We start from the raw sequence: 27,901 nt of genomic DNA, 5'->3' as shown, positions 1-27,901 counted from the left end.
ACCACACTTTCTAGAGTTGAGAGAAATTAGAGATAACCAGATGCCATAAGCCTGCTTCTGGTAATCAGTCTATGGACTGCTCGACCCGGAAAGGGATTTTCCATATAGCTGTGCAGGTTTCAAGGGGGCCTCAATGTATGGAAGCAAAAATTCTGCCGATGAGGAGGGAGGTTGCAAGATCTCAGTTGCAATGTTAAACTTCACCTCAACAACGGGCAGGGTCAACTCCAAAGCCTCCGCTCTTGTAAGAAAATAGACTTCTAGGGTTAATCTGAAGGGGTAGGGGATGTCCCCTTTTGTTCAAGGGTCCAGATCAATGTGTAGGAAGGTGGGTTTCTGTTGCAGTAACCCCCCCCACACACTTTTTGCCAGATTTCTGATGCACTTTGATTTGATGTGCCCTGGGTCCTTGCTAATCAGGTTCCCAGGGACTGTGTTCTTTCCCAAAGTGTACCTTGTAGCCCAAATCGGCAATATCTAGCCACATGTCAGTCCCTTGTAAAAGGTACCATGGGCACTGTGACCAGGGAAGGCCTCTAGGGGCTGCAGCACATACTGTGCCACCCTTAGAGGTCCTGTACACTAACTAACTTAATTAACTAGCTAGCTAACTAGCTAACTAACTAACTAACTAATACACACAATAACACACACACACACTTTTAGTACAGAGAAAAGTGAAGTCAACATGGGACACATACCTGTGTGCCATGCCTGCAACCCACTGCCTAATATATAGGTAAGACACCCCTCTAGCTGTGTGCACTATACCACTGGTGAGGATACAGTTGCATTAGCACTGTACCCCTAAAGTATCTATGTCCATTCTTAGATATTGTAAGTGCAGTAAAGCCATAAAGAGTATAAGGTCTGGAAATTTGTCATTACGAACTCCACAGCACCATAATGGCTTTACTAAATTATGGGAAGTTTAGTATCAAACTTCTCAGCATAATAAACCCTCACTGATGCCAGTTTAGGATTTATTATACAATGCACTCGGAAAAATGACCAGCCTCTGGTGGGTTCCCTGACTGGTAAACACGAGCCTGCCACCACAAGACATGTTTCTGGACGCCTGGAGTGGGAGCCTTTGCTCCCTGAGTCCAGAAACAAAGCCTTTCCTGGGCGGAGGTGTTCACACCTCTCCTAGGTCAGGAAGAGCCATCCGTGGCAGGGTAGCTTCAAAGGCCTTGCCGCCTATATAACGCGACCCCCAGCCTCCCCTGCTATCAGGAGCAGGCCCCCTTCCTGTCCTGTCTCCCCTCCTTTTTGGCGGGAAGACAGATGGGAAAAAGTAGAACAGCCCAGAAGGTGTACCCACCTCTGCCAACCCCACCCCTCAGGTGGGGGAGGCGAGGTGAAGCCCACTCTTCAGGATTAGGGATTGTGTCCACTCCCGCACGTGGGGTGAGCACACCAAGGGTGTAGTCACCCTAAGGTTAGTAGGGCACTTGCTACTTACTTCGAGACCCCTAAAAACACCCTCTAAATACAGTATTTAGGGGCAGCCCTGAACCAAGAACGCAGAGTCCCGTAACCTAAGAAGGATGAAAGAAGACACCCAGCAGAGGAGACTGCAGAGAAGAACTGACTTGGCCTCAGCCCTACCGGCCCGTCTGCAGTTTCCAGAGATCCTGTGCCAAAAGTCACCTTGTCCTGCAGCCAGCGACCTCTAGAACCTCTGGGAGGATCTCCTGAGAACAGCAGCTCCATACAAAAGAATCACCAAAGAAAGACTCTGAGTATGCTGAGGACCAAGGAACCCAAAGCCTGGAACCACCACTGCACCCGACATCTATGACCAGAATCCGCATGGCCCACTGGTTCCAGCGAGGTCCCCCAGCGCTCCAGAGTCAGAGTCCATCGTGTGTTGACCTCACCAAGACTCCCCTACGTCATCTGCAGCCTCTGCACGGAGACCCCCCCCAACCGCGAGTGGCCCGGTAAGGTGAAATCCAACGTCAAAATATAGCCCTGCATCCAGCCGCCCTGCGCCCTGGAGAAGAGGACCTGAGGTGCACCTATGGCCGGAGCCCTCCAACTTACCTTCCCAGCTATTGGTTGCTCCCGGAAGACTTCCTGGACAGAGCCTGCAGCCAAAGTCTCAAACCGGCAACTACCATTGAAAACAGGGCACCTGACGCCAAAACAGCACCCCGCAACCAGCCGCATCAGTACCGCAGTGGGTGCACATTGGATGCTAACTCGATCCCCCTTTGCCCTGTACCAAACAACCTTGTGGCCTGCTCGTGAGCAGCCACCAACCAGAGGCCCCCTATCCCCCTTTGGATAACATCGAGCCCCAGCACTCTGCACCCGGGCCGCCCTAGTGCCGCTGAGGGTGTTTTGAGAGTGCATCCTCGACCCTAGGGGAACACTGGTTCTAACCCAGAACCCAACTCCCACAACCAAGTATTTACCTGTAAACTGATAACTTCATTTCCTCCCATAGAATTGCATTGACTGATTTTCTTTGAAAATTCTTCTGTGTGTGGAATTGGTTTGCATGAAACCTTGAAAAACTGCAAATGTACAAAAACTGAGTTACCTACCTTTTCTCTAGGTAATGAGCCAGTGTAATATCTAGGCATATCACACGGAGTAGAAAAAGTAACTTAAAAAGTAATCTGAAAAGTAACGTACAAAGTAATCTCAAAAGTAACTGTAAAGTACTTTTGACTGTTGACTGATCGGTAAACAAACCAATTGAATCCAACTGCATTTCAATTGTATTTCAACTGCCATATACCTGCAAAGTATTATTTCACTTACCTGCACCAGGCCTGGATTGGTTCTAGAAATAAAATAACTATTTTATTCAAACAAATTGGTCTGAGTTCAGTTTTTGAGTGTGTGACATCATTTCTTGAAGGAGTGTGTACAACAAATGCTTAACACTACCCTCTGATAAAGCCTTACTGCACGCCCACTCTACCACAAATAGAGAGTAAGCTATTATCTACCTTTACCTCTGCCTACTTTTGGGGCTCTACTGGACTCTGTGCACACTATACCTTATTTGGCATAGTATATACAGAGCCAACTTCCTACACACTTCCATATTGTAAATCAAGACATAAGCCAGCATCTGCATTATAGTGGGGGAGGAAGTTATCAGCCTCTGAATCCTCATCCTCTGTGCAGCCACAGTCCTCATCAGGCATTCCAGGGCATCTGAGTTATAACCAAATTCCTTCACCATCCGAGCGAATCTCTGAGCCCTTGAAAGGTGTTGTGCCAAAGGCACTACATTGAAGTTTGTCACATCATACTCTGTTGCAAAAGGGAACATTTCCTTCAATGTCAATGGCTTTGCCAGCAGTGTCAATTTCAACTCGATGGGCAGCAGGTATGACGAAAGAGGCCTTGGCAGTGTTAGACTTCTCCACTCTCGCCAGGTACAGAGCCTGTTGAAGCAAAATGTTGTTGTCGGAGTCACCGAAGTTGCTAAGCCCACAGGAATATACTCACGCTTGTGGAGCAGTTTAAAGAACACAGGACTTGTCCTGAACAGTTCCAGCATTGCCACCCAGAATCCCTCGACCTGTGTGGGGTCCACCAATTGATCTGGGAACTTCAGCCTCATACATTTAAGTGTCAGGATCTTATCTGATGATGATGGGGAGCCAGGAACCTGTGAACAGTGCTGAGACTCCAAAGCATTTTTTTTGTTTTTAAGGGAACAGCTCTATGGAGATTTTTCCCTGTTAGGAGAAATACCTGGATGTTAGGGAGCTTCCTTTGGACTTTTCCTGCAGGCATTAAAATAACAGTGTTGTGTTCCTTGATGGCCTTTGGGTGCATAGAGGCACAGGATTGACAGGCCGTGGAATCTAGTTTCGATCCCAGGTACCACATACACAAGCCACGAGGGTCCGACAAGGTAATCTTTTGTTTGGAACATATGACTTAGTCGCTGTTAAAATGCTGAGGAATGTTGTCAGTGAGACCCCCCAATAGAGCTCACGATGGACACATGTGGCTGAAGCTGCATGACATCAACTGCAAAAACAACAAGGTGATAGATGGATTGCTTGAATGAGTCTCAGTCATTGGCAATCGACTGAGCCGCACCACAGTCCATCATTTTTCCCCACCATGCCACCTCAGTTTGGGCACACCCATATGCAACTCAGTCTTGACCCCACTCCAATGGAAACAGCCCAGCCTGAACTGCATGGCTAGGTCCTCCCTGAACTCAAACACAGGCATCCCAGGACTGGTTTTGTGATGTTTAGGCCTCATCAGCCAAGTATAGCTTGGTTCCAGTGGCACAGTGAGCAACGGACCCAAATCTGAGAATACCCGTCACATTTAGGGCATCAACTGCAACAACGCTCAGGGGTTGGTCCCATCCCCACTATGCCACTGGAAGCAAACAACACCCTGTTGAAGAGCCCAAATCAGTGTGAAACCGGTCTTGGGTTGCTTGTGTTCTGGATCAGGGAGGACCTGGCCTGGCAGTTGGGGCTTCAAGACTGATTTGCCTATGACTGGATGCAACAGTGGTGGCAGAGTGGGCAAACAATGATGGACTTGGGTACTGCCTGTATGATTGCCAGTGGCTGAGTTTAGTTCAATCAATCACCTTGTTGTTGCTGAAGCTGGATGGCACCATGTCGCAGCAGTGGAGAGAGATTGCTACAGAAAAGTTATCTGGATAAGTCCGATGCCAGGGTGCTGCTTAGGGAGAGGAATCTTTGGAAAGATGTGTCAATCAGAACACCCGAGCCAGATAACTTTGGCACGGAATTACGTAAAACCTATACTGCCATGCTTGGTCCTAAGTTGCCGAGGGTGTTTAAGGACTTCTATGAACAAGGCTCACTGTGATCTATGCTTCTGGAGGCACTATTCTACGTAAGCTGGGGAGAGACCCCAAAGTGTGATCATTCCACCACCAAATAGCCCCCTCTACAATGGCACCAAAACCTTGGCTGCAGTTTTCGCTAATCTCTTGTCCTGTGTACTGTCCACAGCATTGTTATCTGGATGGGTTTTTGGAAGGATGGCTGACCACAACTTTTTAGCAAGCTTTTCAGTGCAATTACTGGATACAGTGTGGAGGGTGACTGCCTAGTTGACACACTGAATTCAGAGAAAGTATTTCACTCTCTTCGGAATCTTTTGAGGAGAGCTCATAGGTCGATTTGGCTTTGGCACTAGGGTGGGTATAAGGTAGGGCTACCCATATTTCGATTCTTTCCTCTGTATGTGCAGAACCTCTCTCTATGAAGTATAGGCAGCAAATGATGAGTTCAGAAATTGAAGCATTTTGGGCGGAGTAACAAACCTTACAATGTCACTGCACAGAGGTCTGGACATTCTTGCTCAATTTGGGGATGCGTCACATTTGTAAGTTAATTGAAATAAATCAGAGGTATGCTTTAATCTGCCACTCATCCTCAAGGCTATACTCCACTGCTGTGTGTGGCAAAGGTTTGGCAGTAGACTACAAAATATTGACTTGTCATTGGGCTTCTGGAAAGGCTAAGGTCTGAACTTATAATATACTTCTTGGCAGTCCATTTACAGCACATTATGTATTTGTTTGATGATGATTGTACAATGCCACATATTAAAGGAAAGACAACTACTTAGGGAGATAATATATGTTGTATGTTTCTACTCTCATCAACCGTTAAGTCCTGGTAAGTCTCCAAAGTTAAGCTCTTTTGGCATGTGTTGGGAGGCGATGCAATGTCTTAAAATCACTGCTTCTGTCAGCCCTGCTGTGCAACAAGTGAATCTCTTATGGTGCCATTTCATTCGGAAATAATCAGAATGTGGTAATGGAAAAAATCATAAGCACAGCAGTAAGATTTACTTTCTATTTTCCAATTTTCAGTCCTGTAGCTAAAATTAGATTAGAAATTATTCTATTAAAAGTGGGTTATACTCTAAAGATGCAGCTAATTAATTGCGGCTACCGTTTGCTGTCTTCCCAAGAAGGTTCCTTAAAATCTATAATATGGAAAAATATCAGCAATAAAGCTCCAACCAATCTTTCATAGGAATTCAGGAATCTCAACAAAAATCGCATTTAACCTAGAAATTGCAACAGACAATCCTTCAGTATATAATTTATTTAAAACAAGAGCAAGAAAAAAAACACAAACTTGAGCAACTTACGAATATGAAGAGAGGTAATGATTTGATGACTTCTTTCTCTAGTTTGAAACCCCAGCCCCATCACTCAAATCATCCAACACTAAGCAAACAAAATAAATGCGGTTTTGTATCAACTTCTCCCAAAAGAAGAATTTGGGGCTGAATGGGAAAACCCTAAGATATGCAATGCATTTAGTTTGTACTTGCACTAAATTAATCATCAAAAGAAACATTCTGTGTGTCAAGACAATCAAGCGGGTTGGTAGGTGGGAAAGATCTGCAACAACTGGTGTGATGATTGGTTAAGCCATTTATTTGGCAGCCTAATAACTTATTGTAGTCAAATAGGTATCATCCTTACTGTAGAATAAGTAATGCGGTTTACTTTATTTATCTGTGTAGTTCCTAAGTTATGATAATTCAGGTTTTGCAGTTTAACAAATTTAATGTAATTTGTGCATACTGCAGTTGTTTTAATTAACTTTAAATAAAAAAATATTTGATTTTAGTAGATATCCTGTGGAGTAATTGGATACAGCAGTATGGTAAAACTGAGCTGCTAAAGCGTAAGCATAATGTAAGATAAGACTCCCTTCTAAGAATCAGCAAAAATCTTGACTCAACTCTCCATCATGCCATTACCATCATAATAGTCTATGTTTGAACAAAAGTCTGAGTGAACGCCTTATAGGGCAGTATTCCTTCAAAACTTCAATGTATCCACTCCTCCAACTGTTGTTTGCATATGTTGCTGTCCGATACCAGATGGTGCATATTTTTCCATCTTTCGAGAATCAGGAGCCTGCCTCTCTATTTGGATTGAGAGTATACCAACTCATAAAGAAGTGATATTTGAGAGCACTTAGGACTGCCTTGAATAAATGCTTCAAAGTGATACAACATATGTCCCATACCGAGAGCCACCTCATTCCGCCATTGTAAATAAATTTCAGCTGCAAATTGCTCATTTTTATATAAGATTTAGAGAACCCAATGCTGACAGATCATACAGTCAGGGCTTTACCGCATTAGATCTATGTTGGTCCAAGGTGTTGAGTAACATAACAAATCATAGGAGCCCAGGTTGCCACAGTCTCCAAAGTGCTAATTTTGGGACTACTGTTGTAAAGATTTAGGGCCCGATTCCGATCTTGCTCAGAAAGCCCTATGGCCGACTCTGTCCCGTAGAGCTTCCCGACCGACTCGTGCTCCAGGGCTCCGAGCGCCCGAGTACGATGCAATTTGCAGTGACGGACTCGGGTCGCCCGGAGCCCCATTGAAGTCAACAGGAGCCAGTTGTACGTCGCATACATAGGCTTCCATTGTGAAGAAAGGACGTCGCGGAAAAGGGTGGCCCCTGTCGTGGGGACGTGTTGGTGCCCCCAGCACCGTACATGCATGTGTAGGGGGGACCCTTGGGTCCCTACAGTGACAGTCGTATGACTACGGGTGAAGGGGGTCCCACTACGGCCCTCCGAAGGCCGCTTCCAGGAGCTTTTTTGCGGAGGTTCCGAGTCGCTCCGGCTGCTCGATGTGCGCATCGTACTTGGTCACTCCGAAATCGGACCCATTGCACTGCACAAGTCAGCCATGTTGTAGTCGTCCGGAAAGGTTCGCTGATGGGTACAAGCCGCTCGGAGCGCAAGGCGATATTCACATCGTACTTGCTTACTCGTACAACGGGACGAGTTGGTCGGAAATCGCACACGCGACTTGGATTCGCACCTGACGGATGCCGTTAGGAGCCCTTCCGAGCGAGATCGGAATCGGGCCCTTAGTAAGATAAATGTGTTTCACAGTATTTGTACACATAGTGGAGAAGCAATGCATCACCCGGCAATTGATAAATAGGTTTCCTCAGAGTTACCCCTCCAAAGTTTTAGGATTCAGCTCATTCTGATGATCAGGATAACTGCTGCTGTGGTCTAGAGCATCAAATGCAATGATTTACGGACATCTTGGAAAACTACTCTAGTTACTCGGCACAGATAGAAACAGCTTCAGACATTTCTTGAGATAATAATATTGTTGCTTCATTATGCGGGAGGTTGAATTTGCTTCAGGAAGAAGGGAAGACTTTAGTACTTCTAGTATGTTAATATACCTTGCGAGACTAAGGCCCTCATGTATCAACTCAATGATGCAGAATAGGTAAATGCTTTTGTCACAGGAGACTGCAGGCAGATGCAACTCTCTAAATAAGGCCTCCGCCAGCTTAGTGGCAGCTAGAGTGTCCACTCACTGAATCGACTGGCTGGCGGCTCCTCAGTGAATTTAAAAAGGTGGCCTTAGAAGTCACTAACATTCCTCCTATGGAGCACAATCAGGGAACTACTTTTTTGTCATAGGAGTGCATATGTTTTCTTGCCGTCTCTCTCCTTCTCCCCTAAGTTTTGCTTCTGCCTTCTCTTTCACGTCGCCCTGTGCTGTTCCTCTTGCTTTCCCACCTGCAGCTTATCCTCTACACCACCCCTGGAGGGCCTGTCAGCAGCAATCTGCTACTGGGCTGTTCCAAGACAGACTGCTGCCATCTTGGAAGAGTACATTATAAGAATAAAATAGCAGCTGTGTCACGACGTATGTATGCAAATACATCTTCATGCTGGTGTCAAGTTTAGACTTTTTTGTCAATGCAATTCAGTAGCAGCAACAAGAATTGGCAAAGCCAAAAGGTAAGCTAACATCTTTCAAAGCCAAGTCCTATTGGCTATGCCAATTTTTATAAGAATTGCTACCATGAACACAAACCTTTCAGTCTGTATTTGTGGGTTGAAAAGAAAATGATTAATCACTATATTGTTTTATCAAAGGAGTCCCACCCTACAGACCCAGCAGTTCACTTCTAATTTATCAATATATATCATTATTAGACAATGTACATAATTAATCAAATAAATGATGAATACATGAATAATTGTTACTTAACTCCCCACCCTCTACGTCTACAAAATCAGCAGCACGCACCCAATATATACCTTTAAAATATAGTTATTACAGAATTTACATAATTACTAATCAAAAATATTAATGAATTAATATTAATTATACTCCATCAACTTCCCACCTTACACCTCTACAAGTCTAGCACCCACTATGACACTAATAATTAATATTTTCAATTAAATAAAAAATTATAAAGCACATAAAATTACTAAGTATATTAAAAAAATATTAACTATACAAAAATAATAATTCATAAAATTAATATACGAGCTAAAACAAGATAATTAAAAAACAATATTTTTTAAAACCACATTATTGAAAACTATATTAACAACAACAATATTGTTGATGATATTACTTGGGTGGGGGTATGAAATCGATATTCTATCGAACAATATTTTGCATCACAATATTTTTATATATTTTCCTAGATACTTCTGAAGCCTGTTACTTAAAACTTGATATTTTGTCAAAATACCCAATCTAATAATGTGAATCTATACTATGGCGGGACTGGCCACTTGGGCACTCTACCATTTGCCCGATGGGCTACAAGGTTGGGAGCTACTTTCAGGGCAAAATGGGCTGCCACGAGTCAGCACTGAAAGTTCTCAGCTAATATACATTTTAAAAATTATGCTTTAAGTTTTTACAGTTTGGACACATTATTGTAAAACACTAATTCCATGAGGAAGACCGCTCACTAAACACACAACTTAAATAGACAGACTTGCTGGCTACTGTCACTCCTAAAAACCACTCTGGGGCGGTTTGACCATTTCTCCTGGCTCTGATGCATATAAAAGTAATACCTACCCAATGTTACCAAAAAACGCAAAAAATTAGGTCTGTAATTATAAATGAGTCTTTTAGAGCTAAATCCGGGACAAAATTTGATAAGCACTCAAATAATATCCGTAAATCAATATGAGGACAGACAAGGACTTCGCCGTCAACCAAACCAAATATCTTGGCATGAAAGAACACATTTCGTGAGACCTATGGAAGTTAAAAGCCTTGTTGAAGACAATGTTCCTACCCCAGCCGTAGATAGAGAAAAGTGAGGCTAATAAAAATGTTGTAGCTAAGAGATAGTAAATGTGCGTGACACAATAATTGCATTCTTACTGCCATATAAAATATATTGGAAGGAGGACACTGCTGAGAGCATCCAGGGAGTTTAATGAGTGCTTGGCCACAATAACCCATATCAAGAAACAATTCTTCATATCTGAAGTTCTGAATTTTAATTTCTCTGAAAGTTATAAAAAGGAGCCCCTAAACCCTTCCGGATGCCACAAATGTCACATTAGTATACAAGCTAAAGGTTTTCTTACAGTAGAAGTTATGTTCCACTGATGTGGAGCATTACCCTTCCTATGGGGTTGTATGCATTCCCTTAAACAACAAGCAGTAAAGACTTTTGGGGCGGGGGTTGCAAGGTGATAAAACAAACTATAGCTAAGCCAAATGTATGAATATAAACACAGGAGGATTTAACCACAAAATACTACTTAAACAATACCACTAAAGGTCTGAGAACTTCAACAAAGCACTGTAGAAAGTGTCTTCTCGGCTGTGGTTTGGAAAAACTGCCTGGTCAGCTGCTTCACAGAAATGTTGTGAGGTTCCAGTGCAAGGTCACTCAATGAAACCACACTGTACTGGTCACCCACTATCCCCAGAAGTAGTAAGAAATAGCATGCCACTTCTAAGGAGCATGTCTTTAAAAGAGGTAACTCAAATGTGTCCAAGTCATATAATCTTATGTAAGAATGGGCTGCACTCATTACTCTCAAATTTATTGTTGAATGGTTGTTCTAGAAACAATCTTTCCTACGCTAGGGCCAATTTATAGATTTAAACATCTTGATCAGTATTTAGAGACCACTCACAAGCCTCTCCAACTAGTTACCTTCAAATACCCTGATATTTTGTTGCATACACTGATATAATAGAAAGGCATTGAATATTTTGCAATAAATGCAGCTGCACCACCTGTACTTTGATCCAATGAAAGAGAGGGTTATGGCAGAAGGAGATTCCATTGTCTGAATGCTTTCCTTCAACTGCACAAAACAGTGAACAACCACTCCTGTTATTAATTGGCTAGAAAATTTAATTATTTGATTTGACCCCCACTGAAGAAATAAGCAAGGGGCAGCAAAGAGAAAAGAAGCATGGTTGGGTTTTGGGGAAAGGGAGGGAGAATATGTAAAATGAGAATAACTATATATAAAAGTGAAGCCAAATTTTGGCGAAATATGGATGGGCCAGATGCTGTTATGAACATTAAACCGTAAATTATCTTCAACCTCTTCCGGCTTTATTTCCATTTGACTCTCTTCTATATTCCCAACAGCTTCTGATCCTTTAAAAGGTACAAGAGGTACGTGTTAATATTAACATAGAAGTGGCCAAAAATTTAAGAACTCTCTTTATTTACTGCTGCTTCAGTTCCATATTTTCCAAGATTTTGTAGTCTGTGGAAAAAAACTGAACAGCAGCATACAGCCCAATATTAAGGGGAAAAAAACAAGCAGAGTCCTCAAATGAGAAGGCTATCATTCTGACAGAAAGGAGAAAAGGAATGTAGCAAGAAAGAGGTGGGATTAAGCAGAGTGAAAGGAAAAATAGTCGGGGATAGGAGAAGCGAGAAAGGAACGAGAGGGTTCAGAAGAAGAAAAGGGTGTGCCAGTGCAATGCCTCTCACCTACTTATCAGAAGAAATTATAGGGTACTCAAGACATGAATGTAAAATGGCCACCGTAAACACTTCAATTATTGCAGTTCAGTAGAGTTCAAAGGTGTCTCAAAAAACGGCTTTATGTGTAGGGCAGGAAGGTCTGTGCTCGGGAAAATTCACTGCTTGCCCCTGTTAATAGCGAGATCTGAACGTTTCCCCTCACCCTGGGGGCAACACCTAGTAGCGTTACCATTTTCCAAGAATCTGGACATTTTTGTTTGAGCGCCATCTCTTCCTCTCACCACCACTAGAAGCAGCCCACGGCTAACAGACCCCAAAAATGTGTCAGTCAGGATTAAAAAGTAGGAGCAGGAGGCCAACAAAATGCTACAATTGCCCTCGCAGCCGGTCTCAACCCCTGCTCAAAACATTGATCGGTTTTAGTTGGACAAGGACAATGGATTTGAAGAAGGGTGGAGAGCATACATAGTAGTTTTCTTTTGTTGGTTCTGTGCCTGAAGTATAACCAGTATTTTTGTCCTCTATGATTTCCTCTCTCTCTAATGTCATTCTTTCTTCATGTAACTCATGTGAGGTTAACAGCTGTGCTACGGGTTTCTGGAAGCTGATTGACAAAGGTGAGGCAATGGCACACAATGCATTTTATCTGGATTGAAGTATTGTTTTAGAAATGACCATACTTTCTTATGGGTTTAATCTGACCAAGGGTCTGTGTTGTTTTTATGTGTGAATGTAGTCTGGATATGCAGGGAAGGGTTTAGAGCCAGTCAGAGGGTCTTTGATATCACAGAACTTTTGGCTAATGGGGACTGAAAAGCATGCGTTTGACAGGATGCATACTAAGACTGTGAAGGACAGGTCTCCTGAAGACAGTTCATGTACATGACGCAAAGGGTAGGCTGTTGTTTAAAAATCTACCCAGTGCCTCTCTTACGCTTATTATGAGAGGCTCACGAGTTCCTAAAACAGTGGCTTGTTCCAGTGGTTACAACTCATTACTCCACTGTGGAATATAATTTAAAGTGTAAATTAAAGCGGAGTACCTTACTTACGGTCAGACAGGATTACCTTGGGACGCACTAGCTAGAATCTTGCCGCGGTGGAGCATTACTGATGTAAGGAGAAATGTATTCATTCAGATGTGTGACAACTAGCTGTAAAATGTTATGACTCTTTCAAAATGTCAACAAGCAGTAGCCATTTTGGAAAGTACAGCAAAAATACATAGAAGAAGATTCTGAATTGTTTTTCACAACGATAGCAATATGGTATTCTTGCTAGAGCACCCAACTATTACAGACTGTAACATGAATGATTACCTCTTCTTTAGATTCACCTATATATATGACCTGGGGAAGGAGGTATAATGGTTATATGTCAAAATACTGAAAACACCAAGATTGACCTGCAATAGTTTCAGCAATTAAACAGTTAACAAGATTAAACAATTTAATAATGAGCAATTAAAAAACATTGTCATTTAATACTTAATTATACCGCCACAATCCTAGCAGCCCACACTTACAATGTAACTAAAATAATAAGCCTAACACAATTTACATAATTGATCATTAACCATTAAAATTATTTGTAAATTACTTAACGTTGCACCCTTTACATCTACAAACCTAGCAACCTGCAAATAAAATCAATATTACATCATTATCATTTAAATAATTAATAAATAATTGATTATTAATTACTCAACTTCCCAACCTATATCCCAACAAACCCAAAATCCACACTTAAAATACAACTAATATATAAATTTATTAGACAATTTACATTACTAAGAATCAATAAACAAGCTAATAATTGTTAATTATTACTTAACTTCCCACCCTATACCCCAACAAACTCAGGAGCCCGCACCCAATATAGAACCTAAAATATAGTTTTTACACAATTTACATTATATCAATTAGCTACTACAATTAATTGTTAATTATACTTAATTAACCTCCCTAACTATACCCCTACAAACCTTGCAACCCGCTATGACACTAATAATTAGGTAAGCAATTGAATTAAAAAATTATAAACCACGTAAAATTATGAACTATATTTAAAAATATTATTTATACAAACAATAATAACGCATACAATTGATATAAGATCTTAAACACAAAGATAAGTAAAAAAGATTTGTTAAAACTATATTATTGAAAACAATATTTAGAACAATATTCTTGACAACGATATTACTTATGTGGAAAAAAAAAATCAATATTCTTGACATTTCTGCATAACAATATTTTTTATTACAAATTTATTTTCATATATTTCTGTGCCCCGCTTTTTAAAACGTGATATTGTGTCCAAGTACCCACTCTAATAATGTAAATCAAAACTATGGCTGAACTCGCCAGGTCAGCATTTTAGCATTTGCCCAATGGGCTAAAAGGTTGGGACCTGATTTCAGGGCAGAAGGGGATCCCACAAGTCAGAGCTAATATATTTTTTTTTAATGTGCTTTTAGTTTTTAGTTTGGACACATTTAAAAAAAAAAAAAACTTAGAGGAAGATCGCTCTCTAAACACACAACTCAAATAGACAGGTTTGCTTGCTACGGTCACTCTTAATAAGGATTGTGGGGCGATTTAAAAATTTCGCCTAGCCCTGATGCATACAAAAGTAATACGTACCCAATGCTAAACGTAAAAATAATGAAGTCTGCAATTATAAATGGATCTTTTAGCGCTAAATCTGGAACAAAATGTGATAAGCAGTCAAATAGGACTAGTACATGTTAAAAGCAACATGAGGACAGACAGGGACATCGCAGTCAACCAAACCAAATGACATGGCATAAAACACTTTTCTTGCTAGAAACCTTGTTGAAAACAGTGTTCCTACCCTAGCCGCAGACAGAGAAAAGCGAGGCTAATACAGATGATGTGGCCAAGAGATAGTAAATGCACGTGAGCCAGTAAGTCGATTCTTACTGCCAGATATAATGTCTTGGAAAGAAGACACAGTGGAGAGCATCCAGGGAGTTTAATGTGTTCGTGGCCACAATAATCCAAATCATGAAACAATCCTTTATATCTGAAAGTTATGAAAAGGAGCCCCTACCACTCTCCAGATGGCACAAATGTCACATTAAAATAGAAGCTAAGAGGTTTCTTGAAGTAAAAGTTGTGTTCCACTGATGTGCAGAGCATTATCCTTCTCATGGTTTTGTATGCATTTCCCTTAAACAAGCAGTAAAGTTTGTTTTTAAGGCGCAGGGTGAAAAAAACAACTATAACTAAGCCAAATTTATGAATCTAAAAAAAGGACTATTTACTAACGAAATACTACTTAAACAATCCCATCGAAGGGCGGTGAGCTCAACAAAGCACTGCTGAGAGTTTTTTCTTGGCTGGGGCTTGGAAAAACTGCCTGGTCAGCTGCTTCACAGAAATGTTGTGAGGTTCCGGTGCAAGGTCACTCAACGAAACCACAGTGTACTTGTCACCCACTGTCTCCAGAAGTAGTCAGAAATAGCATGTCACTTCTGAGGAGAAGGCCTTCAAAAGAGGTAACTAAAATGTGTCCAGGTCACATAATCTTATTAAGAATGGCAGAGCTGCACTGCTGACTCATTACTCTCAAGTTTTTTGTTGAATGGTTGTTCTAGAAAAGATCTTTCCTACGCTAGTGCAAATTTATAGATTCTAACATCTTGGTCAGCATTTGGAGATCATTCACAGGCCTCTCCAACTAGTTGCCTTCAAATACCCTGATATTTTGTTTCATACACTGATATAATAGAAAAAGCACTGAATAATTTGGAAAAAATGCAGCTGTACCATATGTACTTTGAACCTTTGAAATAGAGGGTTATGACAGAAGGGGATTCCATTGTCTAAATGCTTTCCTTCTACCGTACATAACAGTGAACACTCCCTCCCCGTTATTTATTGGACAGAAAAAATAAATTATTTGATTTGACCCCCACTGAAGAAATAAGCAAGGGGCAGCAAGAAGAAAAGGAGGGTGGGGGGGGGGGGGCGGGGGTGGCAAGAGAAAAGAATATGTGAATTAAAAATAACGATATATAGACGTGCAGCCAAATTATGGCGAAATGGGTGGGAAAAGATGCTGTTATGAACATCAAGCCATAAATTACCTTCAACTTCTTCTGTCTTTATTTCCATTTTTGTCTCGTCTACATTCCCATCAGCTTCTGATCCTTTAAAAGGTACAAGAGAAACTTGTTAATATTAACAGATGAGTAGTCAAAATTGTATGATCGTCTGCAACTTTCTTTATTTGCTGCTGCTTTATATTTTCCAAAATCTTGGAGCCTTTAGAAAAAAAGGAACAGTAGCATGCAGCCCAATTATAGGAGACAAATGAGAAGGAGATAATGCAGAGAGAAGGAAAGGAGAAAAAGAATGTAGCAAGAAAGAGGTGGGATTATAAAGAGTAAAAGGAAAAACAGTCGGGGATAGGAGAAGGGCGGAAAAGGAGGGAGAGGGTTCCTAAGTACTTTGTTGGTGCAACGCCTCTGAGTACTCCAAGAAATTAGTGTAAATGGCCACCTCAAACTCTCCAGTTATTGCAGTGCAGCAGAAGCAGCTCAGTGGGGTCCAAAGGTGTCTCAAAGAGCGGCACTATGTGCAATGCAGGAAGGTCTGTACTCAGGAAGAGTCGCAGCCCGCTCCCGTCAATGGAGGGCCAGTGATCTGAGTGTTTCCCCTCACCCCAAGGCAACACGTAGTAGCATCACCCTCTATTCAAGAACCTAGACTTTTTTGTTCGAGCACCATCTCTTCCTCTCACCACCGCCAGTAGCAGCAGCCTACGGCTAACAGACCCCAAAAATGCGTTGGTCTGTATATAAGGTAGGAGCCCAACAAAATGCCCTTGCTGCCAGTCAACCCCTGCTCAAAATATTGACAGTTTTAGTTGGATAATGGATTTGAAGAAGGGTGGTGAGCATAAATAACAGATTTTAGGTTGAGCTGTAAGGCATGCTGTATTCGGAATATGGGCTATCGGGGACCTTCAACACGACCACAGCTTTTGATTGGTTTGGTGGCCTGCTTTTTAAATATCTTTTCTCTGGTTGGATAATCATATGCTTATTAGGAGAGGCTCATGAGTCCTAAAATAGTGACTTGTTCCAGTGGTATCAACCCATAACTCCAGAGTGGCATATGATATAGAATGTCAGTTAAAGCTGAGCACTTTAGTGTTAAATAGGATTAACTTGAGTAGCACTTGCTAGAATCTTGCCCTGGGGGAGCATTACTTATGTAAGAAGAAATTCATGCCTTCAAATGTGTGACAACAACTAGCTGTAAAATTATATGGCTCTTTCAAAATGTCAACAAGCAGTAGGCCTTTTGGATTTGAAACACTGTAAAGAAAAATTAATCACAACGTTTCTGAGTTGCCTCTTTTATAAAGATAGCAATATGGTATTCTTGCTAGAGCACCTAAGTGTTATAGTTTGTAACGTGAATAATTACCTCCTCTTTAGATTCACCTATATATAAGACTTGGGGGAAGGAGGCATAATGGTTATATGCCAAAATACTGAATACATCTCGTTTGACCTGCAATGGTATCAGCTTCAAGATACCTACATACAGACCGTTGTCAAGGTAAGCATACAAAGGGGAGGGGAATATAGATTTACTATTCCAACTCATCTATATCTTGACAACATTGTGTAAGTTGATATCTTGTAGAGAACATTGTTGCAAGTTAATATTTACGTTGATACTGTGGTACCACAGGGTCCTAATACCTACAGTCTCCTCAGACCTTACTAATTACCTCAGACTGAAAAGACCTTTTACAGGCGTAGTCAGACTGATATCTTAGGTAGCATGTATTAAAAAGTGTATATAGGTATGTGTGAATATTTCATTCATTCAATCAATCAACAAAGCTTTATTCGATTTGTATCTTAGACAATCATAAAAGCACATGAAATCACAATACATTACTCAGTAAAAATAGAAATATCAAGTATAAAATTAGTTCATTTTAATCCGCCACCTAACTCCTCTAAGAAATACATTAATTGTTGTCCTCTTTTCCATGGTAGGTCAGGCAATTCATATTACGATACTTTTCCTGCATTTAAATACCATTTTTATAAACATTGCTACCCTCCATACTACGTGTTCGTTTTCCAAAAGCTGTAATACTGTAAAAGCAGGACAACATTGTCTAAGACCCAAAGATTTTAAAATTGGTACAATCCATATTTTCCTATGTCCATCATAAAACGTACAGAATAAAACAAACAGAGTGCAGTGTTCATTCTTCTGAATGGTCATCGCAGGGATACAAGTGCATAACTCTTGACCAGTCATTCATTCTTGGGAAACTTATAATTCTATGTAAAATCCCAAGTCTGAATCTGGTCAATAAAAATCTGTTATAACTACCAGAGATAATATATAGGTTTGGTTTGATGCTAAAAGTTCTTATAAACATTTGATTAGGCAATTTAGTGGGCTTTATTATTTCTGCCGATAGCCTAAGTGTTTCTAGTAAAATTAGTCCCCCTTTTTTAAAAATCTTTTCTTGTGATGGTGGACCTGATGCTGGGCTTGGTGTAATACTCAGTTTGGCCCAGATCAGACATAAAATCCCGGACATACCTTAGCCATGGGCTAGTTAAAATCACATTCAATTTGAAACTATCATTTCAGATATCCTGGTTAAGTGTGGTTTTTATTGATTACCATATCCTGTGCCATAAAAGAATGTGTTCCATTTTCATAAAGTCTGCAATATATGGCACACCCAATTCGGAATGGCAAACATATGAGGATGTGCTATCCGGACTGCCAGTATATATCTTAGGAACAGATTTTCCACTATTTGTAATGGGTGCAAATCAACATAGCCCCAAACCCCCACACCGTACAATGCAGTCTAAACACATTTGGCTTTGTAGCTCTGTAAAAGCTCCGTCAACGGCCTCCTACCCACTTTTCTTGAGAAGTTAACAAGGGCAGCTGTGGCCTTCATAAAGGACAATTTAATAGCTTGCACCGCTAGAGTCCAGAAATCATTTCGATCAAAAAGAATGCCAAGATATGATAATCTTTTAGTTAACTCTATCTTCTGCTTATCTATATACATATCTCTGCACTTTTGGCTACCATTTCCACATCTCATAAAGAAGGTTTTTGATGTATTTACCCTAAGACCCAGGTTGTGCTTAAAAAGTGAGAAACTAATTATAACCCTTTGCAATCCCACTTTGGTGCGCGACATCAAGACTGCTTTGTCCGCATAGATTTAATTCAAAACAGGGCTGATTGTATGCTAACATGGTTACTGTTTCAGCATGTAAAATGCTGATAATTGCGGTGCTAGTGAAGGCTCTAGAGAGCAGGCTATTTAGTTTGAATGCAGCAACTAATAAACACGCACTAGATTGCCATGTTTCTCTCAGACTTTACATTTTGTTTTCTTAAATGCATGCTAACAAGGAAAAGAAAGGGAATTTTTCCCTCCTTGGCGCAAGCACTGTACATAAACTTAATGACTGAAGTGCAGCAACAAGGAGAGATTACTTTGCAGGGTTCAGTCTGCAAGAAAGCAGGAAACAGTAGCCTTACCTTTCTGTATAGACCTTTTGTATTTCAAACAATAAGTATTGTCTCTTGTTTTTTGCAGCAAATATAAATACTAGTCATGAGCTGACCTCTCCTCGCTCCATAGTACCACACAGAAAAGATATACCAGGTGCCAGGTTTAGGGTGGGATTATACACTTGGACTGCCTGCTGGCGAGAATGCTGAAATACAGAGTGCAGATTTCAGGCATGATGGCACAATAATGCACGCAGGAAGGCTTTACATGGCTTGGTGCATTGTTACAAATTAATAAAGCCATTCTGTTAGACAAGTGGTTCCCAACCTGCGGTTCGGGGACCCCTGGAGGTCTGCAAAGACTCAGGGGGTCCGCGACTACGAAGAAAATTAAATAATATTACCAAAATAATAAAGTGCATATAAATAAAAAAGCTGCACGCAGAACAGAAAAATGTTTATTTGTTTGATAAATGTTTGTTTCTGCATTTTTGGGGAATTATTTTGCGGTTCAAATTATCAACAATGCTTTGTCGATTGGTAGCACCTGCGCAACCGCATCCCACAGGGGGTGGGAACAAAGGTCCAAAAGGCACGATGTGTTCACAGACTGCAGTGTCGGGCTGGCAGAAGAAAACATATTCTGTCCAAGATTGTCCACCTTCTTGGATTCACTGTCCGTGGTGCTGCAGTGAATGCGCCAGGATTTACATGGGACATTGAGTCTTGGACCACCAACTTCTCAGGGGTAGGGTGTTGGGTGAGGAAATTTGGGTCCCCTGGATTGGGGTGGTGGCAGTGGATAATTGCCCTGTTCACAGGAGCCCCGGTTGGGCTTGCACCAAGTCCCAAGCAGGATGTCAGTAAGTGCCTCATTGAAAGGTAGAAACAGTTCTGATAGGGACACTCCCGGCTGAAGCACTTCTGTCAAGACATTAGTCTTGACTGCCACCAAGGGAAAGCTAAGTCTTGACTACCACCAAGGGCAAGCTAAGGTCCAGGATCTCAGCTGCCCTGCCCTTCACTTAACCATCTGTAGCCACGTTAGGGGGAGAAAGCATGCCAGTACCTGGAGAAGTGTCCAGTCACCTGGCTTCACCCAGATCCTCACACCAGTACATCTGTTCCTCAGACGGCTAGTATTCCTCAGAGTTCAGGGATCCCTCCCATTCCTCCCAGAGTTCTAGCCCATAAGAAAAGAACTTAGACTCCAGGAAGGCATAGCTCCAGTCAGGGATGGAGCCAGAAGACTTCCCTCCAGCTTTGTGTCTGATTAAGGGATGGGGATGTCGGTGGGTGCCGGGAGTGTTGGCCTCGGGGTCAGCGTCGGGAAGGGTCAAGGCAGTATGACCGGAGTCGATACGGATTCATCTATGGATCAATGGGGCCCAACTGTCACCTGAGCCGTTGACATGGATTAAGAAAGGGGCTCATCCCAAAACCGCGGGTCCCAAAGGCGTGCCAGAGGGAAGTGCTCGCACAAAGATGAGGTGCATGGCCTCAAACTCAGTCAAGTGGGCTGGGGTGCAAAGCCAACACAAGCACTGGTTCAACCACGGAGCCAGGCCTCAAACGCCGATACTCCCTCATCTCGTTGGCTAATGGATGAGGTGAAGTTGAAGCACGATTCAACTTCTTTTTCTTTTTGTGAAACTCAGACTTACCTGAATAGCCTGACGACTTGAAGTGCAACGACGACCTCCGGTTCCGCAACCCCTCCCGGGACTTTCCTCTTGAACGGGGCCTCAATCGCTGCAGCTTTGCACATCGAGCACCCATAAGCTTGAGAGATTACTCCCTCAAGGCTTTCAGGTCCATGACAAGGAAGCTGGGGCAGGCCTTTGGGTCGTGATCCTGCTCAAGACACCAGAGGCATACAAGGTGCAGGTCCGTTCCTGGCATCTGTCGGTGACAGGCGCCGCAGGGCTTGAAGCTGGCCTTCTTGGATGACCACACAGGTAAACCTCAAAAAAAGGCTTCAACAAAACATTGAAAAAACCTAGTAAAAAATGACTAAGGGGTAGCTCTTCAGAGATCTGCGCTGCCTGGTGCAGAAAGAAAAGAATGGACCTCAGCTCGCCTGGGTGGCGCCTATATAGGCACTACAAACATCACTTCTGGTGTAAATGATGCCAACGACACCCTGTGGTGCTGAACGATGCCAGGTACCAGCGCACAGGGGTACTGCTCACGAAAACTTCAGGATCCCTTTTGAGGCCTGGGGGAAATTTTAGGATGAGGAACCTGCGGGTAGAATTCTCTATTTGTCACTGCTGTTATGCCATCTCTCCCACACTCTGGGTTATCTTATTACATCTAATAAGTGCTAACTTCAGTATGGGACCAGATACAGAGACACGGTTTACATTCAAATGAATTGCAATTTAAAATCTTCTTTAATGAGAAAGTCGGGTTTTAAGTGAATATTCTAAAAATACCACTTTTAGAAAGTTGACACTTTTCTGCAACAACAAAATGTACCTTTCTGCCAGCATCCAGGGTGACATGACTCTGAATGGCTTTCATGTGGTGTTCTGGGTATTCCTTCCAGACATAGTAACAAAAGGTCCTTGGGTGTGGAGCAGGGTGTTGCTTTCCTGAACAGGAAGTCTTGAGGAGGTTGTACTCAGGCTTCCTGAGCTTCAAATGGGTATCCTAAAGGCCAACCCTTCCCGATGTCTTAGGCCTGCCTCCCCTTTGTTACCCAAGAGAGTTTTGAGCCAAACCTAGAAAAGGAGTGAATGTTAGACAAAAAGCTATCCCCACACACAAGCAGGCACTGAGGATAAAAGTTGCACCTTCAGAACCTCTCATCAGAACACTCATGAACCTGTGGAAGGTTTCAGAAGAAGGACTGCCTTGCTGCCTGAAGAAGGAAGACTGGATCAGCTTGTTTTGAACCCAGGTTACTCAGAAGTGACTCCAAGAGTCAGCTGACTGATCTCCTGTGTGGGCTACAGGGAAACAACAAGCGCCCATACAAACAACAAGCTTCCAAAAGATTTTCCTGCATCTGACCAGCGCCAACTGGACCTGCCTGAGCTCTGCTGCTGGCCTCTGCTGGAGTGAGTTCAGATCGCCAAGAGGTGCCCCCAGGTCCTGGACACTTGGTTGTCATCAGGATGAACTCTTCCTTAAGAAAAGTAGAAGATACAGACGTTTTGGACTACTCACGACCGCAAAGTGACCTCTTTGTGCCGAGAATCGACTGCCAGCGATGACTGTCAACACAAAGCTCCAGCAGGACCTGCTCTTTGCACTGATGGTGACCAGCTGCGACGAACGACAACGCAAGACTTGCACTTCAAGCCGACAGCCTGCTATGATTGCCAACGCGAACCTCGAACAACCACCAGCTGTTCGTGCTACAGCAATGACCATCCGCAACGCTTAACATGCTCCTTGTGGCTAAAACTACGTCCTCGCAGCTCCTCGTGCAGACTTGAGAAGGTTAACACTTCAGTAGGCAAGCCTGTCAATGTATATGACTCTCGCTTAATTACAGACAGCGCAAAGTTATCACTGCACCCCAGTCCAGCGCGACCAGATTACCACAAGTGACGTGCTGTGCTTTTTGGTGCTACTTTCACTGAAGACTTCAAAAACTCATTTCTATGGTTCAAATGATTGTATTTTTGCCAATTTGGTGTCATATTCATTATTTTTTATTCTACTTTAAATTAGTTTGGGAGTTTCCTGATGTTGTTCTTTCACTTTATTACTGATTGAGTGCTGCATACATACTTTACTCATTGTCTTTAAGTGATGACAGACTGCTTTATGCCAAGCTACCAGAGCGTTAATCATAGGCTTATTTAGTGACTTTTGTGGTTCACTTTGACAAGGATTGTGCTTATTATCGGAGTTGGCCTTCCACCCCTTTCAACTAATAACCCAATTTCTTATAACAGTTCTGTGGCTCTGATAAAACATCTGCGACAACCTTGCAAACTTCTTCCACGGCAAGATTGGCTACATCAACAGAAACTTCAAAACCCCAGCCCAAGACCACCGGCTTCTTCAAGCAACACAACGACCCTGCTACCACCACAGATATCCGACTAACCAAATGGAGCATGCTCGCCCAAAAGGACACCACCTCCTTCATGTCTAGAATTTTTCACTTAGTGGAAGTCGGAAAGTGACGGTCGGAGGCGGAGCATCGATCACAGAGCTGCGTGAGCCGCGAGCTTTGTTTCCCAGCGGCGTTTTTTCAGGCAACTGCCGCCCAGGCTGAAAATCATGAGCTGGGGAGGCCACGGAGGCTTGGAGGAGCTGCCGGTTCGACCAGCACCTGAATAGAGGCCTGGGCCGCCCGCACCATACCACACCACACCACCCCGGACTGCATTGGGACTGCAGCAGGCAAGGCTGAAAACGCCGTGATCACGTGGAAGTGCTTTGAGGTGCGGTGAGGCAAGGAGCAGGCAAGCGGAAGGCTCGCAGGTTTCGTGGGAGTGTCGCGGAGCCAGTCGAGGTGAGGAGGTGAGCGTGGAGAGGCGGAGGTGGGCGCAGGGAGCGAGGAACGAGAGCGCGGTCACCTTTAGCAGTGGACGCTGAGTGAAGAGCCCAGGTAAGCCCGCGGAAGCGGCTCAACTAGGTTTGGTGCTGCTTGCGGTACTTCCAGCGTGCCGTCCTCTCTGTTCCTCTTCCACCTCTCCCCCTTCTGTCTGCTGTCGCCTACAGCCCGCCGGCCCCAGGATACCAGGCCTCCACCCCCACTTTCCTCACTAATCTCTGGGTGGGGTGGGGCCATTGACGTTACACCGGGCGCGGGCATATTGTGGTCATACTGCGGCAAAGATCACTGCTAATTGGGCGTCCAACACATTGCTCTTGCGGTCCTCTGTCGTTCTCTGCCGTCACCCGGTTATCACCTCATTACTTCTTCCATGATGCCTCAATACTGGAGGTCGGTTAAACGACAGACCTCGCATTCCTTGCAGAACAATATATAGACATGGCTCTTACCACGCGATATTCTAGTATCCATACAGCAGAATATACAGCAGGAACAGCAGCCCACACCCGCCACCCACACGCAGGCCTAGTCAAGATCACACTTCAGTGATACACTACATACTAGCTGCATGTATTTTCAAACGTTTGATAACTCTTATTTGGATTGTTTTCCTTTTTTTGTGGTTTTTATTAGATGTGGTTAAAGTGTTATATATAAAAAAAAAGGAAAACAGCTATCTGATATGCGGAACTATATGTGGTAATTTCAAAGTTCAGCTGTGTATTAACACTGCGCTTCTGTATACGCTGACATTCTTACGCATAAACGATCACAGTTATGTAGAGGCGCATTCAGTAGACACATTCCGCCCCTCGATTGGAGATGACAGCATGCGCAGGCTCTCGATACCCATGATACTCTATAAATGTACAAATAATTCTGCACTGTAGATGCAAACTATATCGGAAATAGTGAGTAAGAAATGTGCAGATCTATGTTCACAGTGGCAAAAATGGATAATATTGTTAAATATGCAATATGTATGGACAATTGAAATGTATGTAATAATAAAGATAAAATGCAATAAAGATATTTAAAAAAATAAAAAATCACCTCATTACTTCTTTTCCTTCATTATCCTGCCACCGCCCCACGACAGCGGACCTCTTCTGGGTGCCTCCCAGTGGCCCAACCTCACCAGGTGAGTGGGTAATAACTTGGTATAAGGTCAGGAAAAACGAGAGGAGGGGAGAAAAAAGAAAAAACCTCCAGTCATTCCAAAAAAGAGATGGTAAAGGAGGGCCCCACGGTTAAGGAACATACTTGTAACCTATCCAGTCTTACGCCGGAGAGTAAGGACCACTCTGTATCAAGGCTAGCAAACAAAGAAGTGTGGCATGAGCTGGAAGCCTTAACTGCAGCTACCGCAGTAACTACAGTAAAGGCAAGTGCTAACTCAACTATTACAAAAAGACTTACAGACTCCGCCCCACACGCCAGTCGTGAAGGAAATAAGAGAGCCATCTCCCTAGCACCAACCAGGCACAACTCATGCCCAAACAGCAGTAAACGGGCACTGATTACTGATTTCCTAAAAGTAGTCATCAAAACCACCGAGAAAAATTAGGTCCACAACAATTCCAAGCTCCCTAAAGAAAGTAATCCAAGTAACAACACCATAGATTCTCAAAGCAAAGCAGAAATGAATCCTTCTTATGATAGAAGTAACAGTCGTGAGAACGAAACGGAAGTACTGCAGGAAATGGAATTAGACTCCCAGGATGCCATAAACAAAGAAGTCCCAGGTTCGCAACCTTTAACAATTAAAGTTCTCCATCCTTCGGAAAGCGCAAAAAGTCAAAATCTCCCAGTAATCGAGGAGCAAATTCACAGCCATACGCCCTCTCTAGACATACAATCGCAGCAGCAACAACAAACCCCACCAGGATATAATGTGGTCGACTCAACACATCAGATGAATACAAATATTCTTAATCCCTTCAGAAATGTACTCAGGTCATCGGAAGCCCCCCTTCCAGAAGACCAGGGGTCTGCCACACCACACACCTCTAAGTCAGATAAGTTTGTGTCACCACTTATTTCACTAGAAACGGCACATCAACTTGAACAGGAATTTGCACATTTTATCTAATATGACTATATGCAATTCAAATATAAAAAAAAAGCTGAAACAACTCCTATAACGTCGCGTTCACAAAACAAGGAACAACCATGCAAGATTTTGAGCTCCATGGACAATCCATCTCCGGATCGCCAATTCCACCGGGAACAACACGTTAGCTCACCCTTAATAGAACCTAGCATCCGACCATCATCCTAGGTCTGGCCATATTTGCTAAATACCATGGACACTATTGGTAAAGCCATGATCTATCATGCAGATAAGTTAGACACCCACTTCTAAATATCCTAGCAAATCACGTCCAGGGGGTTGAACAAAAGTTGCAAAGTTTCAATGAGATGATTATGAAGGGGCAGCGAGATCGGGAAACAACTTATCAAATGGGTCATTGCCATTGTACCCAAATCATCGACAAACTAGCTGCAGTTCCAACAGTAATGGCTGAATTATTAGGGGCCACTAGGGACGTGCTACCTAAGGTGGCAACCTCAGCCGACAAGGCTAAGGGAACATCAAGGGAAGATGACCAGGTATGCCATAGCCCTCCTAGGGAGCAAAACGCAATAGCGACGAGGACAAACTTAGTTCGAACACTGGCAAGCACATCCAAATAAAAGCGTCAAGTACACCTGACAATACAGGCGTCCTGGACACTCCACCCATCGATCAATGCAATCAGTCACCATTAAGGCAATCAAAAGTAACTATTAACCAAACGGGAGAGAAAACGTCTGAGAAAGGCCAGAAAAAGTAAACAAACCAGACAGGCATCTAATGTAACCAGTGTTGCGACCGTGCACGATAGAAACCAAAGCAAAGACAACGCTACTCCAAATACTACGGACGCAGCAAACAAGGAGGGGCACAGGATCCCACCCACCAATATGCCCTTTTCTCTAAGCAGTCAAAATCAAGATACAAGGGTGCAACCTCCACTAGCAAATATATATAGTATCTTTAAGCCTCTTAGAAAGAGAAACAGGCTACTCAAACTACATCCAAATTAGGGCGTAATTCTATAGAAACCTGTACAACAAGACCGCGGGGGCCACCCTGCTTAAGGCAAACAATAGAGAAGAGCGGTGTAACCCCGAAACAATATCCAGTCACCGTCCGGGAAGCAGCGCAGGTATCCTGGCAATGAGTAATGAAACACACCCACAAACCAACTTGTGAAGTCGCCTCTGACTCACCCGGTGCGACTCAAGGTTGACAAAAACTGAAACGAACCAGGGCTCGACGTTGTTAATAATAGCCACAAGCTGGATTTTATCCCCCACTATGTCTCGAGGGGAACTCATGACATCCTCAATAGAAGTGCACTACTTAAACTATTTAAAGCTCTTCCCTCCTTGAGCCATATAAATACCTGTGACTTAGAATGCATAGAGTTTAGACAAAATGCTAACCCGTCAGGCCAAGAAATCACTACAGTAACATTTTTTGATTACTCTCTGTCGGCGGGACGGTCGGAAGCAGAAGCGAGGAGGCCGTATGTGGTCAATAGTGAGATTTTATTAAGGAAAGGACCACAAAGTTGGGGTAAAAAGAATCAATAGTCTGGACAAACAAAGTAGGCGGTTGGAAAAATAAAAGGATAGTGTAGTCAAGAAACCTATTACGGGTCTCAGATGGTCTGTTGGGATCCTGGAGCAGGCTCAAAAGACAAAAGAAAGTAGCAGTCAGAATTGAGTCCTATAAACTACAGGGTACCGTCACCGAACCATGTGAGGATGGGGTTACTAGGAAAGGAGGAGCAACGTGAGGGCAGTTCTTTCATGTTGGAGGTACTTCACAAGGGGGCGCGAGGGTATCAGGGAAGGGTCAAGGCTTGTGGGTGTTATAGGCGGGAGTGCACAGGAAGATTAGAAGGGCGGGAGTGCACAGAAAAATTAAAAACAAAAAGAAGGCGGGCACAGGAGTAGTGATGTCCCCAGGCTAACAGCTGAGACTACCCGTTTACCCCTGCCTCATTCCCCACT

At 42.9% G+C, this 27,901-nt stretch overlaps 1 protein-coding gene across 2 annotated transcripts in view; it reads right to left on the bottom strand.

Annotated features, from left to right (window-relative positions):
• LOC146811648 (interferon-induced very large GTPase 1-like) overlaps positions 1-27,901 on the bottom strand; it is a 242,018-nt gene that overhangs the window by 183,133 nt on the left and 30,984 nt on the right. For both annotated transcript variants that reach the window (XM_085618616.1, XM_085618617.1), the window contains exon 3: positions 15,879-15,941. In XM_085618616.1, coding sequence (XP_085474742.1) covers positions 15,879-15,941 — 63 coding nt within the window. The remainder of the gene's footprint in view (positions 1-15,878; positions 15,942-27,901) is intronic.

The sequence above is a fragment of the Triturus cristatus genome, chromosome 7 (assembly GCF_964204655.1).
Source record: "Triturus cristatus chromosome 7, aTriCri1.1, whole genome shotgun sequence".
Classification (NCBI taxonomy): Eukaryota; Metazoa; Chordata; class Amphibia; order Caudata; family Salamandridae; genus Triturus; species Triturus cristatus.
The sequence above is the reverse complement of the archived record's forward strand: the minus strand, read 5'-3'. Positions and strand labels throughout refer to the sequence as shown.